Source organism: Tursiops truncatus, chromosome X (genome assembly GCF_011762595.2).
Source record: "Tursiops truncatus isolate mTurTru1 chromosome X, mTurTru1.mat.Y, whole genome shotgun sequence".
Classification (NCBI taxonomy): Eukaryota; Metazoa; Chordata; class Mammalia; order Artiodactyla; family Delphinidae; genus Tursiops; species Tursiops truncatus.
In genome coordinates, this window is record NC_047055.1 from 34,961,436 (window position 1) to 34,980,128 (window position 18,693).

The window sequence follows — 18,693 nt, forward strand, 5'->3', positions numbered from 1 at the left end:
GCATGGGCAGTAGAGAGCTTGGCTAAAGGCCAACGACTGGGATTCTCGCTTAGTTGCCCATTCACATGTACGGAAATGTCGCTTTTGCTTTCAACATGGACAGAGTCAGTGAGAGAAATAAAGCTTGCGTGTAAATCCAGTGAACTGAAAACAACCAAATAGCATTTGGTAAGATATATAAAACGTTCGAAGGAAATATAGTACCACTGGGTATCCACTTACACAAAGGTTATCAAATTATATACACAAGCTCCAGAAGGAACACTAGCCCCACTGTACAAGTACTACCAGGGTAACAAACCTCCAGGTTGCTAAACCCCTGGTGTTTTTAGCTTGTCGGGAGGACTCAGTTTCTGACAAACCTGACTCCAATATGTTCATTTAGCTGCTTTCAATGAACTTTACTGTCATTTAGTCACACTTGGAGGTTGTTTTTAAAAGAAAAGTTATCTTTCTCAGAAAAGTCCACAGGGCCTGACATACAGCAGGAGCTCAATAAATCCTTTTTGAATGAAAGAGTGAATGAATGAATGAATGTTCTCAGTAACATGGTTTTGGGACTTCTCCTGTGAACTGTGGCCCTTGATTTCTACATGTAAGATAAAAACTAAACATTATGGAGATGGCTTTACTTGTTCCGAATTTTCCAAGCAGAAAGATGAGCAAAAACAAATTATTTATTACATACGGTTTCTTTCGGCAGTTTCCCTTCATCTACCTTTTGCCCTGCATTGAGTTTACACATTTGTCTCTCTGAGCTATTCTGTGTAAAAACCAGATGGAGACTCTGGGCCTGAGTTATCTAGTGGTAGGATCTGCAGGACATTTCCCATATTGCTTACAAGGCTGGACGTTTCCCTGTCTTGACACCTGCGGGAGAATGCTACCCTCCAACCCGTGAAGCAGGTAAATGCCAATGCCAAGGGGGTGGGTGGAAAGGTGACAGAAGAGAGGAGCACCAGCTCAGTGATGTTTGTCATTTTTATTTGCAATACTTTAGGTCCAAGTTTCAAACTGCAATATTTTTACACTCAAGACACAGTCATGCACAATCCATATTTCAATTTTCTATTGCTTCAACCACAATTTAAAATAACAATATTGGAAACAAAAGTCCTTAAAAAGATCGGATGCTGAGGTCAGAAGGATGGAACCGTACCATCAGCAGGTTTACAAAAGAAATAACTTACTTAAAAATCAAACAAACAGAAAGACCATAAATACCTTTAATCCAAAGTTACATAAGAAGTTCACTACACATGGGTTTACAGATAACACATTTTAACAAAAGCACAGCCAAATGAGAAACAATTCTGATAAACAATGAAAATGCAGATCCTCCTTAACTTGTTTTGTCTGGATATTATGAGTATAATCCCAGTAGCCATCACTACCCTGTGATCTGTCTCTTCCTTGCTGATGTACTGAGATTTAAAACTCAACCCACTAATGGTTACAGAATTCTGTGACAGGTCTTATCATCACTAATGAATATAGTATATGCGGGTCCATAAAACACACCACACACAAGCACACACACCGAACTTGAATTTCACACTCAGGACTGGTTGGCACTGCTGTGGTCAGGGCATTGGGACTGTCCACTACCAGTTTATCCTCTTTCCGGTAGCATACTCATTCAACTGGCCAATCCCTGTGGGAGTTGTCACCAGAAATGCTATCTTTGGTTCCCAACAAGTGGATTTGCCAACACTGCTTAATGCTAATAGCATGTAATCACTTTTGCCTTTTTCTCTCTGCAACCTGCAAATGCTTAGGCCCACTCAGTAGTCCCAGCCATTAAAATGCATGGGTTCTGACATCTTGTGCCATTTATGAAGTAAACTCTATAAAGCCCAACACCACTTCGTAGGACAGAAGAGGCCCAAGTACAGTTCTATTCTAGCAAGTGTGACAGTGTATTTCTGTTCTAGTAGCAAATACTGGCCACAGCTTAATGAAAACCAGACTTTACATACAGAGTGTATGGAAGATGAAAACTGGGAATATGCAACAGAAAAGGAACATTAGAACAAAAACAAAACAACTGTGAAGGAATTGGAAGGCTGCCACAAGTTTTATCAACATTCCCTAGTATTATTCGCTTCATTTGTTCGAGGGTTTTTTCTTTCTTTTTTTTGGCATCATCTTACATAGTTCTATTGTTTAACTGCAACATAAGAGACCCAGGCTGAAGCATGTGGTATTTGCCATCACTTTAGCAGCATGAATTAGCAAGGCAATCTACAGTACCACAGAATGTTGTAGCTTTTGGAAAGCCTTGGAGATCTAGTCCAATACCCTTATTTTATAGATAAGGAAACAGCCATAACATGGTTAAGTGACTTGCCCAAGGTCACACAGTAAAGTTAGGAATAGAGCCTTTATTAGAATCCAGGTATCCTTACTTCTAGGCTAGTACTTCTTCCACTACATCTGACTAATTCTCTCTAATTGCTGTTGATTTCCTCGTAGGTCCTAAATCAGGTGAACACGGTACCTGCCTTCTACTGGTATTATGGGATAGCATTCACCTGATGGCAGCTTCCAAAGGAGACTCTGAGGGCACTAACCGGCTTCTGTAAGTTTATATTGCAAGTGTGACTGTATTATGTGGCAGTAAATGCTCCTCGCTATTATTGTCTACTTGAACACAGAAGTGTGCACATGGAAGTGATTATCTCAGTTCCCGCATTTGCAGAGTCAGTTAGATATTGTTTAATATTAAACAGACATCCCCGATGAATGAGGAGTCGGGTTATATTCATTTGGTTCCTAAAGGAGTGTGGGATCAGAAAAGGAGTGGAAAAAAATTAAAGCTGGCCAACAGAAAGATTCTATCAGAAACACATTTTTGATGAAAAAATTCTTTCTTAGGAAAAATAGTCCCATTATTTCCAAGGTCCCATTTATTTCCTTCCCAATCCACATGCAAATACATGTTCAGAATTGTGTGTTAAGTTCACTCAAAATCCCGGGTCTGTTAGACTGTCAATTTACAAATGCTGAATTTCAGTTCTCTTTCTCAGAGACTGGGAGTAGCTTGCATCACTGGCCATGCCTTTGTTTAACCGAATATTAACTGCAAGTAGCTAAGAAAAGGACCATGAGGTTAAATGGGGCAGGGCAGGGCAGGGTTAAGACTCTCATAAGTAGATTATATGTTGAGAATGGCCAAAGAAAAGCCTGTGGGTTCTCTAGGTATAAGGTCTGCACTTGGTGAAACTAACACCTGAGGCCACTACCGCATTATAAAAGTCCTCACCTATAATTTCTTTGGTGAGTTAGAAGGAAATTCCTCTCTTTGGGTAGATAGTCTCCCCTTTTCTGTTTAAAAATGACAGTAGTTACTGCATACAACCTGTAATCAGGCCGGACAGAAAGTACACAGAGGCTGCCATCTCAGGCCAAAGCTAAAAGGAGTATGACTGAATGCCAACAGGCAAGGGCAGCTCTAAATATTTGTCTTAATGTTTTCAGTCAGCTTTTAAGCGCAAGTCATAACTTCTACTGAAATCAATGGGACTTGCCTACTGTTCATTAAAAGAAAATCCTACCTGAATGATAGTGTATCCTGTTGGAAAAGGAAATGGTGGGAGCTGGGGATTTTATCCTTCTGTCCTTCCAAGATTCAACCTGAAAATCTGCTAAAGTGATCCAGAAAGGCGATACTTGAAACAGATGACTTGAAACAGATGTTATCAAGGGGGCTGATCAAAGGTCACCCCTCCAATCTAAAGTAACAAAAACAGAAACCTCAAGACCATACTAAAGTGGAGGGGGGCACCCAGTCTGAAAGCAGAAGGACGCGTTTGGAGTACTAATAGTGACAGCTCCCTAGCTTTAACTTGTAGATAATAGTCCCCTAAGAAAGCACGTGCCGTACCCAAGCGTGTGCCAACCTCAGCACCCAGGCAAGTATAAAGCCTATGGAATAACTGTAACTAGCAAATATCTGTGCCCTGCATGCTCTGGGCTCTGGCCAGAAGGCATCTGCTTCTGGCGTCTTTTCTATGTTTCTATAGTTCCCTTTCTGATGTTTATTATAAAGCAACATTAGAACGATATCAAAGAAAATTTTAAAAAGAAAAAAAAGTTCCACATAATCCCGCCACCCTAACACAACTGATTTCAATTGTCTGTGTTCCCAGCCTTTGCCCATATGCACACTTATTTTTACATGGTTGTTCTCCCTGTTTATGTTATTTAAAGGTGATTTTATCGATTCTCTCTGAGAACTGGCAGCCTCATTAGAAATAAACAACCCACTGAGCAAAGGAATATAATTATTTACACGATCTTTGAGCTGAGAAATATCCTTTATAGACAAACATCTCAAACTATCAAAACAGTTATACAGATGACATGAAGCAATTTCATATTTCTTTTTCTTTTTGCAATGGAATGTGCTTCACAGGGGAGGGAAAGATGTGGGGATCAGGTGGTTAAACTCAAACATTGGGGTGCAATTCACAAGCCTGAAAGAAATCTGAATAACACAATTAAAGAATAAATACTTGAGTTAAATCTTCTTACATGACTTGGCCATCCAGTAGCCAAAATGGAACACAGACACACAAATATTTACAATGACACACAGACGAGATCAGCAAGAACGAAGTCATTACCCAACATGGTGACTGATTTGAGGGGATTATGACAACGTACCGGATCCTTGCTACAACATTAATGTTCTTTTCTTTCTTAAATAAATAATCTCTACTGTGCTTCTCACCCTTCCCTGACTTTCCCACTGCCCTATCCCTATCTCAGGACATTTTGGAATCGACATTCGACGATGTGCCCTTATTATCTCAGGGCACACGAGCGACTTCAAAGATCTGGATAGACTCACCTGTGTCAAGATGAGCTAAAAACAAAAATGCAGGGAGAGGGAATAAACTATTAACCACCTGGAGTCCTTCAGCATCATTTTGGCAGGAGAGGCAGCTTCTTCCTAATACTTATTAGAAATATACATAACTCTCCAACGCGGGGAAGGGTCTTTAGAAGCTGTTCTCATTTTAAAATTTACATAGATATAAGTTTGTAAGAGTAAAGCCTACTGGGATTATATTACCATAAAATCTTGGTATAACGGGCTGTGGTGAAGTAGTACCAGGCTTCTTGTTGTTGATATGCTGAATTGAAAGCATAAAAGAGCAGCCATTTCTCCGCCTACAGTAACCTGAAGGGTCACTGGTCCAGGTCTCCCCCCACCAAAAAAAGGCCTTCATGACATGTAAGGGATGCTAACAGATAACTAGGGCTTCCCAACCAGGTTTGGGGCTCTCTCCCCTGGCAGGGTATAGTTATCAATATACTGAATTCTATTTGCATCCCAGGTATTATTTCACTGAATTCCCTGGCACTATGAATGGAAAATTAAAAAAATACTTAATTTTAAATGAAATCAAAATTAAGGCTTCTCTCTCTCTCTCTTTCTCTCTCTCTCTCTCTCATTAAAACAGTGTGGCATTAAAATTTTCAGGCCCAGCCACGTTTTTGTGAAGTATAACATAGTACGCTTCAAATTAATATTACCATTTGATCTTTTCATGTTTGTTGTTTTATCCCACTGTGGACATTTTCGGGGCCGGGGGGTCAAGCCCCTCCCAAATTTCATAGTCAAAGAAGACAATAGGAAATCCACCAGTGGTGTCATCTCCTAAACATAAACACGTGCACTATATGGTTAGCAGAAACTCTCTAAAGAAAGTGCTTTCATTTTAAGGAATGGATAGATGATTATATTGACGGATGTGCCTAGGCAGAGAAGGAGAGAGGCCCACGGCATTGATCTCTTTCCCTCTCTTGCTGGATGTGGATAGGTTCTATTCAGATTCTTGACATACTACAAATCAAGAAGCCTTCTACTGCACAAACTGCTAGCTTTTCAAAGGCTTAGAGAAACAACTATGCAGAATTTATAAAATTGACAATACACTCGAAAGAGAAGCATATCCTTTTCTACGCAGACACCCTCCAGATATTTTTCTACGCTCAGAAGATTCAGGAAGTGGCAACTGTTGAATTTCTAATAAATTGATCCACGGTGAAATACTAGTCAAATTTTCATATTTTCCCCAAAGCCACAAAAGGAATTCAGTTGGACTGATATTTCTTGGGGTATATGATTGCAAGCCCAAATGCTTTTCACTGGAGAACTTCAAGATCTTTACAGACATGTTTTTAAAATTCAAAAGCCCAAAGGGCTAAGTATGAACACACCATATCCAGAAACAGAAACTGGTGAACATAGGGAAAATGGCAACAAGTACTTAGAGCCTAATGTTGACTGGGATGTAGTTTTCACTGACCTCCCATTTCTTACAGAGTTGACTGCTTACAATATTTCTGTTCTCCAGATCTTTAAAAACAAATTTAACGTTATAAATTGTCAAGATAAATAATTTTTACCAGCAGCAAATGTTGGCTAATGGGTCTGTTTCCTCCTGTTGTGCCTATTTTACAGTTACCTACATTCCACAAGGACAAGACAGGATTAGATTAGGTATTGTTTTCTTTGTTTACTGTCCAACAAGGATTTCAATATTGCATGCTTATATTATCTCCCTTTGGGCTCTTGGAGAAAGTCCCGTCTTTGTTTAAGTATGGTTTCTCCTATCAGGATTTCCTAGGTTTCAGACCTGGACTCACCCAACGGGAGTGCCATAGTTTTGGTGTGTCTTTTTTCAGGTATCATGAAGATGAACGAGCTGGTTTATACAAATGATAAATCAACTACCTCTTAAGCATCATCATGAAAATGTGATAAGATTTCACCATTTGAACTTTTAGACATAGAGTTTTTAAAAGCCCTTCCTGAACACATATATTCCTCTCTGCTTTTGGAAAATGTCATAAAAGAAACCTTTTCCAATACAAATGCAGAAAAACAGGTACACAAACCGAGCCACCACTATAGAAGAAGAATAAAAAAATTTCAACTCTATTAGGGCATGGACTTCCACATGTTCACACAGTACTTGCTCTGGGTTATTTTTTTTGTTTTTTTTTTTGTTTTTGTTTTTTTTTGTTTGTTTGTTTTTGTTTTTTACTTTCTTTTTTTTAAAAAAAACGTTTTGACATCTTTTTTTTTTTTTCTGGACATCTAATGACAATGCAAGTGAAAAACATCACATTGGGTAAGGAGTTTTGAAGGAGGTTCGAATGCAAGAGGGACTACTCTCTAACTTAAAAACAAACACAACACTATGAAGAGGGACTGTGCATCTTTGAGAAATCTTTTTTCTTCAAAGTGAATGCACAAAATGAGGGGATTCACTACTGGCTCTTTCGCTTCACGGTAGAAGTGACCACTTGATGGCCACTTCGACATTGCTGCCCTGTTTGGGCTGCGATTCAGGCTTACAAATAAATTACATAATCTGAGGGAGTAGGAAAAAGGCTTATAAGAAGTTTCTATTCATTTGAAAGTTAAAGAATCCCCACCCCATTCAACTGTCTTTTCTTCCATCTTTCCTGCAGTGGAGTTTTATTTCAGTCTTACTCATGAAGGAGATGGTGTGGGGTAAGGCTTGCAGTCCTAGCGGCTGCTGTTCTTAATCGCTTCCTTTGCAGCGATAATCAGAGGAGTCAGGCTGGAGAGAGGCTTGGCTAATTTTAAAAATGGATGCTGCAAAAGGAAAAAAAAAAAGAGGAATTACTAGAATTCTTTCCTCCAACAAGTATATTACTTTACACTTTCAAGGAGTCTTTTTTTTTCATTAAGATGTATTTTGTGGATCCAATTAAACATCATTTAAAAAATAGTGCCAGCTTTTGTCCTTCAGATGTTTTTGGTCTTCGGTGTCATGAAATCTTCTAGAAGCTGACTGGCAGAGCTAGAAATTCAGAGTAGGGGTCTTGTAAAATCTCGCTGTGTTTGCAAGTCTAACTTTCTGATTTTCTTAAATCGATGAATTTATGTGGAGCAGCCCTCATCCTTAAAAAAGTGTATTCCGTTGACCACTCAAGACCTTGACCCTGAAATCAATGGCCCGCTAACTGCTAAACCCAATAGTGTGTCTCCACCGTTTCTTTTTTGGCCCCTCTGCAGTGCTTCAAACAAGTGAACATCCCTTTCTTCTTTGAGATGTTCTCTTTGGGGGCCTGTGACATTCTACTGTCTCGATTCTCTTCCACACACATGCTCACTGACTACTCCCTCCCTTTCTATCTTCCTCCCTGATTTCACTTCCTCTTCCCACCTCCCAGAACTTGACTCTCATCATCTTCTTTTTCTAATTTAGTTCCTTGGAGAGCTCATTCCTTTTCATGGTTCCAACCTCTCATCAAGCTTTATGGACATGACTCCCAAATGTCCACTGTGTCACCTGATGTCTTTCCCGAATTCTGGTCCTATTTCTCCAATTGCCTGCTGGTTATTTCCTTTTGAATGTCCTTCTGCCACCTTGAACTCAACATTTAAAAATGTATGTTCAAATCTACCAAACGGTACTCTTGTGTGATGTAAGTTACAGGGGCTTTGGAGTCAGAGCACCTAGGTTCAATCCTCTCCTTTGCTTATCACAGTGGTTAAATGAGGTAAGTGACAGTTCCTCGTAAGCTACATTGAAGCCAATCAGTGTTAGCCACTGTAGTATTATCCTCTATCACTTCTGCTTTTGCTGAACTCTACCACTGGTTTGATATTCTGAGGTAGCTCACTTTTGTGTTCCTCTCCCTTATGTTCTACATGCAATCAGTTACCAAGTGCTTCCTTTTCAATGCCTTTTACAATTATCTCTTGCTTTCCCTAGGCCTAATCAACTTAATCCTAAATTATAACAATAACCCCCCTATCTTCCTGCCTCCATTTTTTCTATTGCTAATTCTTCTTGCATACCACAAGATTCATCTTCCTGAACAAACCTTTCATCAGGTGTGTCCCTCAGATATCTTCAGTGTTTCCCCACTGCCTACAGCCCCTACCCTTTAGCCTGGTGTTCAAGGCTCTCTACGTCCTGTCTCCTGCGGCTTTCCTTACTGGAACTCTTTACTTCAGCTACACCGTCTAGTTTCTGTTCCCTTGAACCCTGCCTACATGCCTTTGGTCATGCGATAATCCTTCCATCTGAAATTCCTTCCCCCTTTCCCCTCAAACTATCTAAAACTGATCTGTCTTTCAAGGCCCAGCCAAACTCTTTCCTTTTTGCAGACATTTTCTGAATGCCATAGCCCATAGAAGTACGTCTCTAATCAACCGTGACATTTACTGTTTAAACGGCCTCGGGTTGACTGAGTCGCTAAACAATCTTGCATTTTTTTCATGTTCCTAAGGAGACTGTGAACTTCTGAAGAGTAGGAATCATGCCTTTAACAGATTTGTATCACCCACTGCACTTAAGCCCTGCAAATAGGGAGTTGCTCCATAAAAATCCACTTACTTCTGTCTTCTCTCAAGCCTTCCAGTGGTGTGAATGCCATGTATCTCTCTCCTTTCTAACCTCTAAAATGGGCTAGAGTCAGAGAATGGAGTTATATGGACTTAAGGTGATATACAGATTACAGCCTATATGTGTAAAACGAGAAGATGCAACAAACAAAGTCTTCAGTTTTCTCAAAATATCATTTTGTATCAGAAATCTGACTGCTTCAGATAAAAGTATTGTTGGGGAAGGAATTAACTAGATAATTGATTCAATTACCTACATAACTGTATAGCTACCTTCAGAGAACCTGTATCTTCACTCATCCTTGGAAGAAGACATGATAGGAGTTGTGTACCAGGATGTGTATGTCGGGTGGTGGGAGGGGCGAAAAGATGTGGAAAAGAAGCATTCAAAAGTTCCAGTTTTTCATCTATAATTTGAGGCTGTATTAATGGGAGGATTAATAAAGGGCTATTTCAGATCTGACATTTTCGGGCCCCATGACAGCCTGTGAAACGCTCACAGGTAGCAGAGAAGACAAGGGGTAGCTTCCCCAATTCCTCCAAATTGGTGTATCCCAGATATGATTTGGGTTGGGATGGGATATTTTCGCGTGGGTGTGGCTGTCTCTGGAGGGAGTTCAGAAGCAACAGGAACTGTTTGTTGTTTGGCCTAAAACAGACTGACTCTATGGTTAATAACACTCTGCATGACCAAGAGTTATGCCTTTTGTTTAACTGGATTATGTGTTCAAAGTCAGGGAGAACAAGCAATCACTTTTCTTGGCAATTACAGATCTTTATCTTGTTCCCCAAGGAACAGTCAGTCCCCAGCAGTGAAGCTATATGTGTAATCCTGGGCATGCATTGCTTTAGCAATATAAATGCATTTTTTCCCTCTAAATTGGTTTGTGTGGAAGAAAGTCAGACAATTCAGGGCTCAAATCCACGTTCTGCCACTCAATAGCTGTGTGAGTTCTAATTTCTACAATTGCAACGGGGATAATAACACCTATCCTAGAGAGTTGTAAGAATTAAGTGAGATAACGTTTGTAAAGAATTTGGTATAAGGTAGGTACTAATTACCATCATGTATACTAATCCCTGAGAGCCATGAAAAGGACAAATGGTTACAGAGGCACTCACCACTGGATGGTACTCACCCAGGCAAGCAGGTGCCTGCCATTTGGCATCACAAGCAAAGGGGCTTTGACCAGTAAAGCATTAGAGTAGCAGATGCCATGGAAATAATTGCATAGTTATGTAGACAATTACCTCCGGCCAAGAGCACCTGCGTACAACATCCAGGGGCACAAGCAAAGTTTAGAACAAAACAGCAACACCAGAGGTTCACATTGTTATTTCCCTTGCAAAATAAGACTCCAGGAAGAATAAAAGAGAGTTACAGATTGAACTCCCAAGTTCTCAGAAGAAAGGCAACGTGCCAATCAATCACGTAACAGATGCATGCCTATACTTATGTGCCTGTGGTCTCAAATCAAATGGTTAGAGCCTAACTCGAGCTAGACCTCTTTTGATAGCGCTCTCTTACTGTCACACATTGACATGGAAAAGCTCAATATAATGACTCTCTCTTTGTAACTGTCCTGTTTCACTGTCACCTGTAAGAGCTCCTTGGCAGATCCTCGCCTATCCACATCCATCTCAAGACAGCGATTTAAAAAGTCACGGAATACAGCAGACAGTCTCTCAGGATTCTGGAGCTCTGGGGTTCCATTAGTGGCTATCAGATATAATGCCTATGGAAAAAAAACATTAGAAAAATCTATTCAGCGCATACATGTTAGGATCACGAGCTGGCATACAAGACACAAATCCAGTTTCTTCTGGTTTATATCCTGGGTCTTAAAAATTCCATTTTAGAGAATGACACTGACATATACTGCGAAGTTTCTGTAACATTTAGAGATGGTTACTCTTGGCAGTAACGGACGTGACAGTGAGGTGCCCCACCCCCAAAAGCTTGGAAATAAGGTTATAAGGCTGTCCTATGAGACTTAAGCCAGAAAAAAATCAATATATAATGAACGTGTGATTAACCACCTAGGAAATGAAACCAAGGAATCTGTGACTAAAGAGTTGAGGAAACACACACACATCCAATCCTGTCGACCTAAGTATAACCTCCGGAAGGCACAGTTGCCAAAGTGATTGTAATTTACTGACTGTTTATCTTGATTGGAGAATATTTGTGAGCCGACCAGGGATGAACAGACTACATTATGCAATCAGAGAAGTACAGAGAATCAGAAGATGGCAGTGCCTGGATGAGAAGTAACCCTTGGGGCCCGAGGACTCAGGTACTTTTATCCTGTGGCAGATGTGTCCCTATAGATTTTAATTAAGTTCCCCATGAAAGTCTACCTATAATAAGAGAAAATATAAGAAAAGTTGACATTAATAATCCTGTATCCTACTGTAAAATAATAAGTTGCTAATATATCTCTGAGATCTTTGCTGTGGAAGGCCACCACTGAGAGAGATCAACTCATGGTGTGCTGACAGAATCAAGGGCCCTGGCCTTCCAGGCTGACAGCTGGACCCAGAACCATGGTTAATTCACAAAAGTAAACCCGTATTTCAAAGGCTCCGCAGCCATAAAAAGCTAGCCATTCCTCATGCCTCCTCTAAGCAAACTATTCTAGAGCACTGAGTATGTATCAGGTATTAAACACTGGAGATCCAAAGATGAATAACAGAATGCCCTACTTTCAAAGATGACACAATTTAGTGAAACAGAGAGACTTATAGATAGCTACCATATAGTGAGACAAGAGCTAATAGAGAAACACAGAAAGTGCTAAGTCAATGTAAGGATGAAACAATTTACACCAGAGGTCAGAGAAAGCTTCACAGAGGAGCTTGGCATTTGAACAGGGTCTTGATGGCTAAATAGGAGTTTTCCTGCAGGTATTACCACCAGGGTTATGTTTGCCTATGTGACCAGACTCCTAACTATCATGAAGACATGCCCCCTCTTGAAACTGCTTGAACTTCGCAGCAAATTATCAGCCCCCTTTTCCACCGTGGTTCCTAATATTATTATCAAAAATATTTCTATCAGGGCTTCCCTGGTGGCACAGTGGTTGAGAGTCTGCCTGCTGATGCAGGGGACACGGGTTCATGCCCCGGTCCGGGAAGATCCCACATGCCGCGGAGCGGCTGGGCCGGTGAGCCATGGCCACTGAGCCTGCGCATCCGGAGCCTGTGCTCTGCAACGGGAGAGGCCACAGCAGTGAGAGGCCCACGTACCGCAAAAAAAAAAAAAAAAATTAAAATAAATAAATAAACAAATATTTCTATCAAACTCCTTTCTCAGGCCAGTTTTCATCAGCTGGTGAGGACATCTCTCCTCCTTTCCAGAAACCTCCAGAGATGTACTTTAGAAAGGGTTAGAAAGGACCGTTTAATCCAGTGGCTGTCAACTTATAGCAGGCACCAGAATCACCTAGAGGGCTTGTTAAAACACAGATTTCCTGGGTCACCCCCCAGGGTTTCTGATTCAGTAAATCTGCAGAGGGGCCTGAGAATTTGCATTCTAACAAGTTCCCAGGTGATACTGTAGCTGCTGGTTTCAGGACCACACTTTGAGAACTGGTTTACTCCACCCAATTAAGCAATGGGCTTAATGATTAATGCCTGAGGCACCTGTCCTCACAAACCATCTTTGTTCCTGCATCAAAAGAAAATTGGTTACTGCAAATTACATTTGCTAACTCCTCCTAAAACTCTCTTATTTCAGCTGGCCACAATTCTGCCAAACTCTGCTCCTTTGCTGGCTTTTTTCTGCCCTGGAGCCAAACCCAGTCCTAAACAAACACATCTCTTTTTTCCCTTTCCACTCTCCCTAAGTCTGCGCACATGCCATACTGTTTCATTTTCTCTCTTTTTCTTTTCACCATTCTTAGCTCAATACATTCTACTCCATATAATCTCGCCCCTCACAAGTACATACACATCTCTACCCAAGTCCTTCTCACCTCTCTTCAATCCACGTACTAAGAAAAAGGTTGACAGGAAACACCCCAACATGTTAACAGTGGTTCTCTCTGGGAGGTAGGATTATTAGTGACAATTTTTTAAAACATATTTTTCAATTTTCCAAATTTTCTACAATCAACGCGACTGCTTTTATTATTCTTAAAAACCCTCCAAAATTCTTTACAAAATAAAATCTAAAGAGCTGTACCATCCAATTTACACAACAATCTTCATCTATTTCTCTTTGTCCTCCTAGGATTAAACCTGCTTTTCATCAAGTACTACCCCTTAAGGGAAACAAAAACCCAGACGATTTCTTTTCCAACTATTGTTTTCGTTTTAATTGCAACAGTATTATTTCCAACTAATTTCTATTGCAAAGATCCACACTTTTAGTTATATTATGGCTAAATTGGCCTTTGTGGACTGGCCTGGGAACGTACTCACTATGCATAATGCCGTTTCTATGGGAAAATGCACTCTGAGTTCCAAATAGTTAACTTAAAAATGAACTTGTGTGTAAGCTGGGTCCTATCTTTGCAAAAAAGAAAATTGCTACTGACTGCCCTGCTAATGAGAGACAAAAACAGTTGTAGGCAACACAACAATCACAGCAAAAAGCATTTTCCTAGCAAAGTCAAGTCTTAGCTGAAGAAAGATCAAGGAAAATCAGTCTAGGCACGAGTTTATCACATTGTGGTTTTATCTGAGTTAGTGAAAACTCAAAGAAAATGGGCTGGCTGAGAAATTAGACTAGACTTATTTCACTTAGCATAATACCCAGCAAATCAGAAAAAGACAGATACCATACGATATCACTTACATGTGGGATCTCAAAAATAAAACAAATGAATGTATATAACAAAACAGAAACAGACTCACAGACACAGAGAACATACTAGTGGCTACCAGTAAGGAGAGGGAAGGGGAAGGGGCAAGATAGGGGTAGGGAGTTAAGAGGTACAAACTACTATGTATAAAGTAAATAAGCAACAAGGCTATATTGTACAGCACGGGGACTATAGCCAACCCTTTATAATAACTATAAATGGAGTACAAACGTTAAAAACCGTGAATCACTATGTTGTACAACTGAAACTTATATAATATCGTACATCAACTATACCTCAATAAAAAAAGAAATTAGACTAGAGATTTCCTTTACAGTTGGTTGCTCCTTGAGTAAGAAACCCAGATTCATACCTGACTTCTCCTCCTTCCTCAACTGGAAACCTTCCCCTCCCCCAGCCTTCACTCTAGTCAGTCTAGTAGCTTCTGTTCATGCAATCTTTAGAAATGTCATTCATACCTATGCACTTTCCTCTACTCCCACTGTCTCTGCTAAAGGTTGGGCTTCCCTCAGACTGTTACGATAGCCTCCCAATAGGTTTTTTCTTACTCAAGCCTTTTTATTCTTCAGTCCATCTTCCTTAACAACCTATCTCATCTTTAATCTCATCGTGGCATCCATTTTTCTGCTCTAACACAATTTCTGGTGGCTCCCTATGGTCCACAGATGTGGTTTTCAAACTGGACTCTCCAAAATTCCCCTCAAGAGCAGCTAAGTGGGAAAAGAGGTGGGAGAGGGAGATGGATGTAGGGATTCTAGGACCCTGCACCCACCCATATGTGTTTCCATCAGAGAAATACTTCTTTTTTCTTTATTTATGCATGCTTCCAGCAAGGTTTAATTTGAACCAAGGGATCAGTATAGTTGTTTGAAAACACAGGACGTAGTAAAGATTCCTTTGCATGGCATACGTAGTAAAGATTCCTTTGCATGGCATAGAAGGTCCTCCATGATTTGGTCCCGCCTCCCTTTCTAGTCCTCATCTGTTCTCTTCTCACCCTAAACCCCTGCTTCCCCCAACTCCCCATACGTACACACATTGGCCAAAGCTCACATACTATTCATGCCAATTAGTTCATCATTCCCATAGTAAGAAATGCTCTTTTATATCTGCCTGAAATGCTGCTCCCTTAACTGCCTAGTAAACTTCTACTTGCCTTAAAATTTCTATTTCAAATGGCATCTCCTTTTTAAAGTCTTCTCCATTGCTCCCAGATGGATATGGTGAATAACCACCTCGATTTTCTGGGGACTGTCCTGGGTTTTACTACTGAAGGTCCTATGTCCCTCAATGCCAAGCAAACTGGGATGGTGGTCACCGTGCAGATAGAGTTAGTCCTTCCCTCCTTTAAGCTACTACAGCCCTTTGTTTATATGTCTGTTTTCACACTGTAGGGTGAATACTTGTTACTTGTTCACTGGTCTGTCTTCCTAGACTGTAAAGGTAGGAATTGTATCACAATCATCTCTGGATTTTATGGCAACTGGCTCAAAATAGGTGCTCAATAAATGTTTTTGTTGCTAAATGAAATGAGAGCCAAAATGTATAAATAAATCGAATTGAGCTGGGAATATGACAGACTTTACAAAGTATTAAAGCTGAGAACCTAAAGTGAACTAGTAAACATAGAAGAAGATATACAGAGAATGACAAAAACACCCTTTCTGAGTTGAACAGGCTTGGAATGTGGGAACTGCTGACTACCCAGCTCCTCAGTGTGGGAGAAGGAAGAAAGCTACATGAGCAATGTAGGTAAGGGGATGACATCAAAGAGAGGGAAAGCTGGAGAAAGAGGTCCACAACATGGTGAACTGCTGTGGGCAAACCCACAGAGGAAGCGGAGACAATACGTCCTCTCTGGAACTTGAAACATAGCAACTTAGTCTTCTCTGACTGATCGTGAACAGAGCAGGAGCTCTTGATTTTTCTTCAGCTACATCATTAAACGAGGTCTGTTTAATTCTTAAGGTGAGGCAACATAGGCCCTGTGACCTTATTTATAATGTTAGACAGACAACCTTTGGCCAGAAAATGGTGTCTTTCTTCTTTGTGATACACACATTACCTAGAAGTTTCTGGTGTTCCGGAATTTTTAATAACTCTGTATCACTTGGCAATAACACACAAACTTTGCAGTTTTCTGCGGCCCCTGATGTGCGACTAAATTTACCTTAGTACTCAGAGAAAACGACTTTACCCAGTTGGAGGAATAATTCAATTTACCTTATTGTCAATTTCCTCGGTTAAAAAAGATCAGAGTGGTCATCTTCGAAGTTACCACATTTCTCCAAAGAAGTCCCAAAACAATCCATATGTACCCAATAAATTTTCATTAAGGCGGTTTTGCAACTGGACTAACCATTTAATTAAAAAACTTCAGTTTATTTTAACAGTTTATAAAGTTTAGGTTAAGACATTAGAAGACAAACCAGGAGACTTAAACGGAAATGTGTTAGTAACCCTGAGAGGTCCCAGCACTGTTATAAAGACTCCCTTTACAAAGAGGAGAGGGTGTGGTGTGAACATTTCTTTCTAAGTTGAATATTTGGGACTCAAAACACATTTTCCCATGGAAATCGTGTTATACATGGTGAACAGGCTCTCAGCCTGGCCCACAAAAATCTATTTAACAAACAATGTTGGGGCTTCCCTGGTGGCGCAGTGGTTAAGCATCCGCCTGCCAATGCAGGGTACACGGGTTTGAGCCCTGGTCTGGGAAGATCCCACATGCCGCAGATAAGGCCGTGCACCACGGCTACTGAGTCTGCGCTCTAGAGCCCGCAAGCCACAACTACTGAGCCCACATGCCACAACTACTGAAGCCCACGCGCCTAGAGCCCGTGCTCCGCAACAAGAGAAGCCACGACAGTGAGAAGGCCGCGCACCACAACGAAGAGTAGCCCCCGCTCACTGCAACTAGAGAAAGCCTGCGTGCAGCCAAAAATAAAAATAAATAAAATAAATAAATTAAAAAACAAACAATGTAACTATAAGACAAAGGGCTATTCATCTATATCTTAATACCTGTATAAATACGGTTTTCATGGGAAATATTATTAGCTAGCATTTATTGAATGATTACTATTAGCTCACTTGATTCATACAACGACCCCCTGAGTTATACTTGATTATGATCCCCAATTGACAAATGAAGAAACTGAGGGAGGTAGGGTTAATATAATAATTTGCCCAACATCACACAACTAGCAATGAGGGAGTCAATATCTGAATCCAAGGACTGTGAGCCCAGAGTCCACACTCCTGACCACTGCACGGCATCACCTCACAGTGCTCCCAGCCTCTGAGGTAGGAATTCTCGTAAGCAGAGGCAGACAAGGTCTCTTCAAGAGATGAGGCACACTGAGCATGCACAACTCTACCTCTACCTCTACCAGAGGAAATGGACCCCCTGGATGTCAACTGTTTTCCCACTTACTTCGAAATGGGGAACAAAAGGCAGGTGCCCAGTTAGGCTTCATATTGTATTCACCAGTGTCTGTATATACGTTGGGAGTTCATAAGCAGTGTGTCCTCTGGTTGTTGCCTGTAACCTACTGCTGTCCTGGTTCCTTTCTTATTTGGGAATTTTCAACTACCTTCGAGTGTTTTACGGGAGAGATTTGGCAATGAGTGACTTGACACCTTAAGACTTAGTTTACTCATGACCTGGGATTTCAGAGGTTAAAGGCCAGAGTGTATTACTGCCTCTGATGTGTTTATGGATTTCATGAAAAGCCCTGACATTTCTTTCTAAGAAGAGAGTAAATGGGGCCAAATCTACAAAAAAGGAAATTGCTATATTATAGCTACGATTGTAGTCCCTATTTTGACTTATTCAACCCAACGGTTCAGTGTGATAACTGAATAAGCACTGTGGTCTAACTTAGTTCCCTACTTGTCTTGCATAGTAGCTCTCAACTGTCACCAAATTCTTCACAGGGGTAGGGGGCTCCGCTGCTGTTGCTGAGCCTATTACAGATCTATTCCCTTATAGCTTGATGGTAAAGGTAATTAGGTACCTCTGACTGATTAGGTCTTGGCTTAGCTTTAGACTGCTCCTTTCAAGCATAAGAAACTGGCCACTGTGCTTCCCTGGTGGTGCAGTGGTTAAGAATCTGCCTGCCAATGCAGGGGACATGGGTTCGAGCCCTGGCCCGGGAAGATCCCACATGCCGCGGAGCAACTAAGCCCGTGTGCCACAATTACTGAGCCTGTGCTCTAGAGCCTGCGAGCCACAACTACTGAGCCTGTGCTCTAGAGCCCGCGAGACACAACTACTGAAGCCCGCGAGCCACAACTACTGAGCCCACGTGCTACAACTACTGAAGCTCATGCGCCTAGAGCCCGTGTTCTGCAACAAGAGAAGCCACAAAAATGAGAAGCCCGCGCACCACAACGAAGAGCAGCCCCTGCTGGCTGCAACTAGAGAAAGCCCGCGCACAGCAAAGCAGACCCAACACGGCC

General features: G+C 41.0%; 1 protein-coding gene across 21 annotated transcripts in view; it reads right to left on the reverse strand.

The window, feature by feature from the left end:
- Nucleotides 1-967: 967 nt before the first annotated feature.
- Nucleotides 968-18,693, reverse strand: part of PAK3 (p21 (RAC1) activated kinase 3) — a 285,248-nt gene continuing 267,522 nt past the window's right edge. For all 21 annotated transcript variants that reach the window (XM_073799469.1, XM_073799468.1, XM_019949424.3 and 18 more), the window contains 2 exons: nt 10,999-11,136; nt 968-7,639 (listed from right to left, as the gene is read on the reverse strand). In XM_073799469.1, the coding sequence (XP_073655570.1) occupies nt 7,550-7,639; nt 10,999-11,136 (228 nt within the window). In that variant the 3' untranslated portion in view covers nt 968-7,549. The remainder of the gene's footprint in view (nt 7,640-10,998; nt 11,137-18,693) is intronic.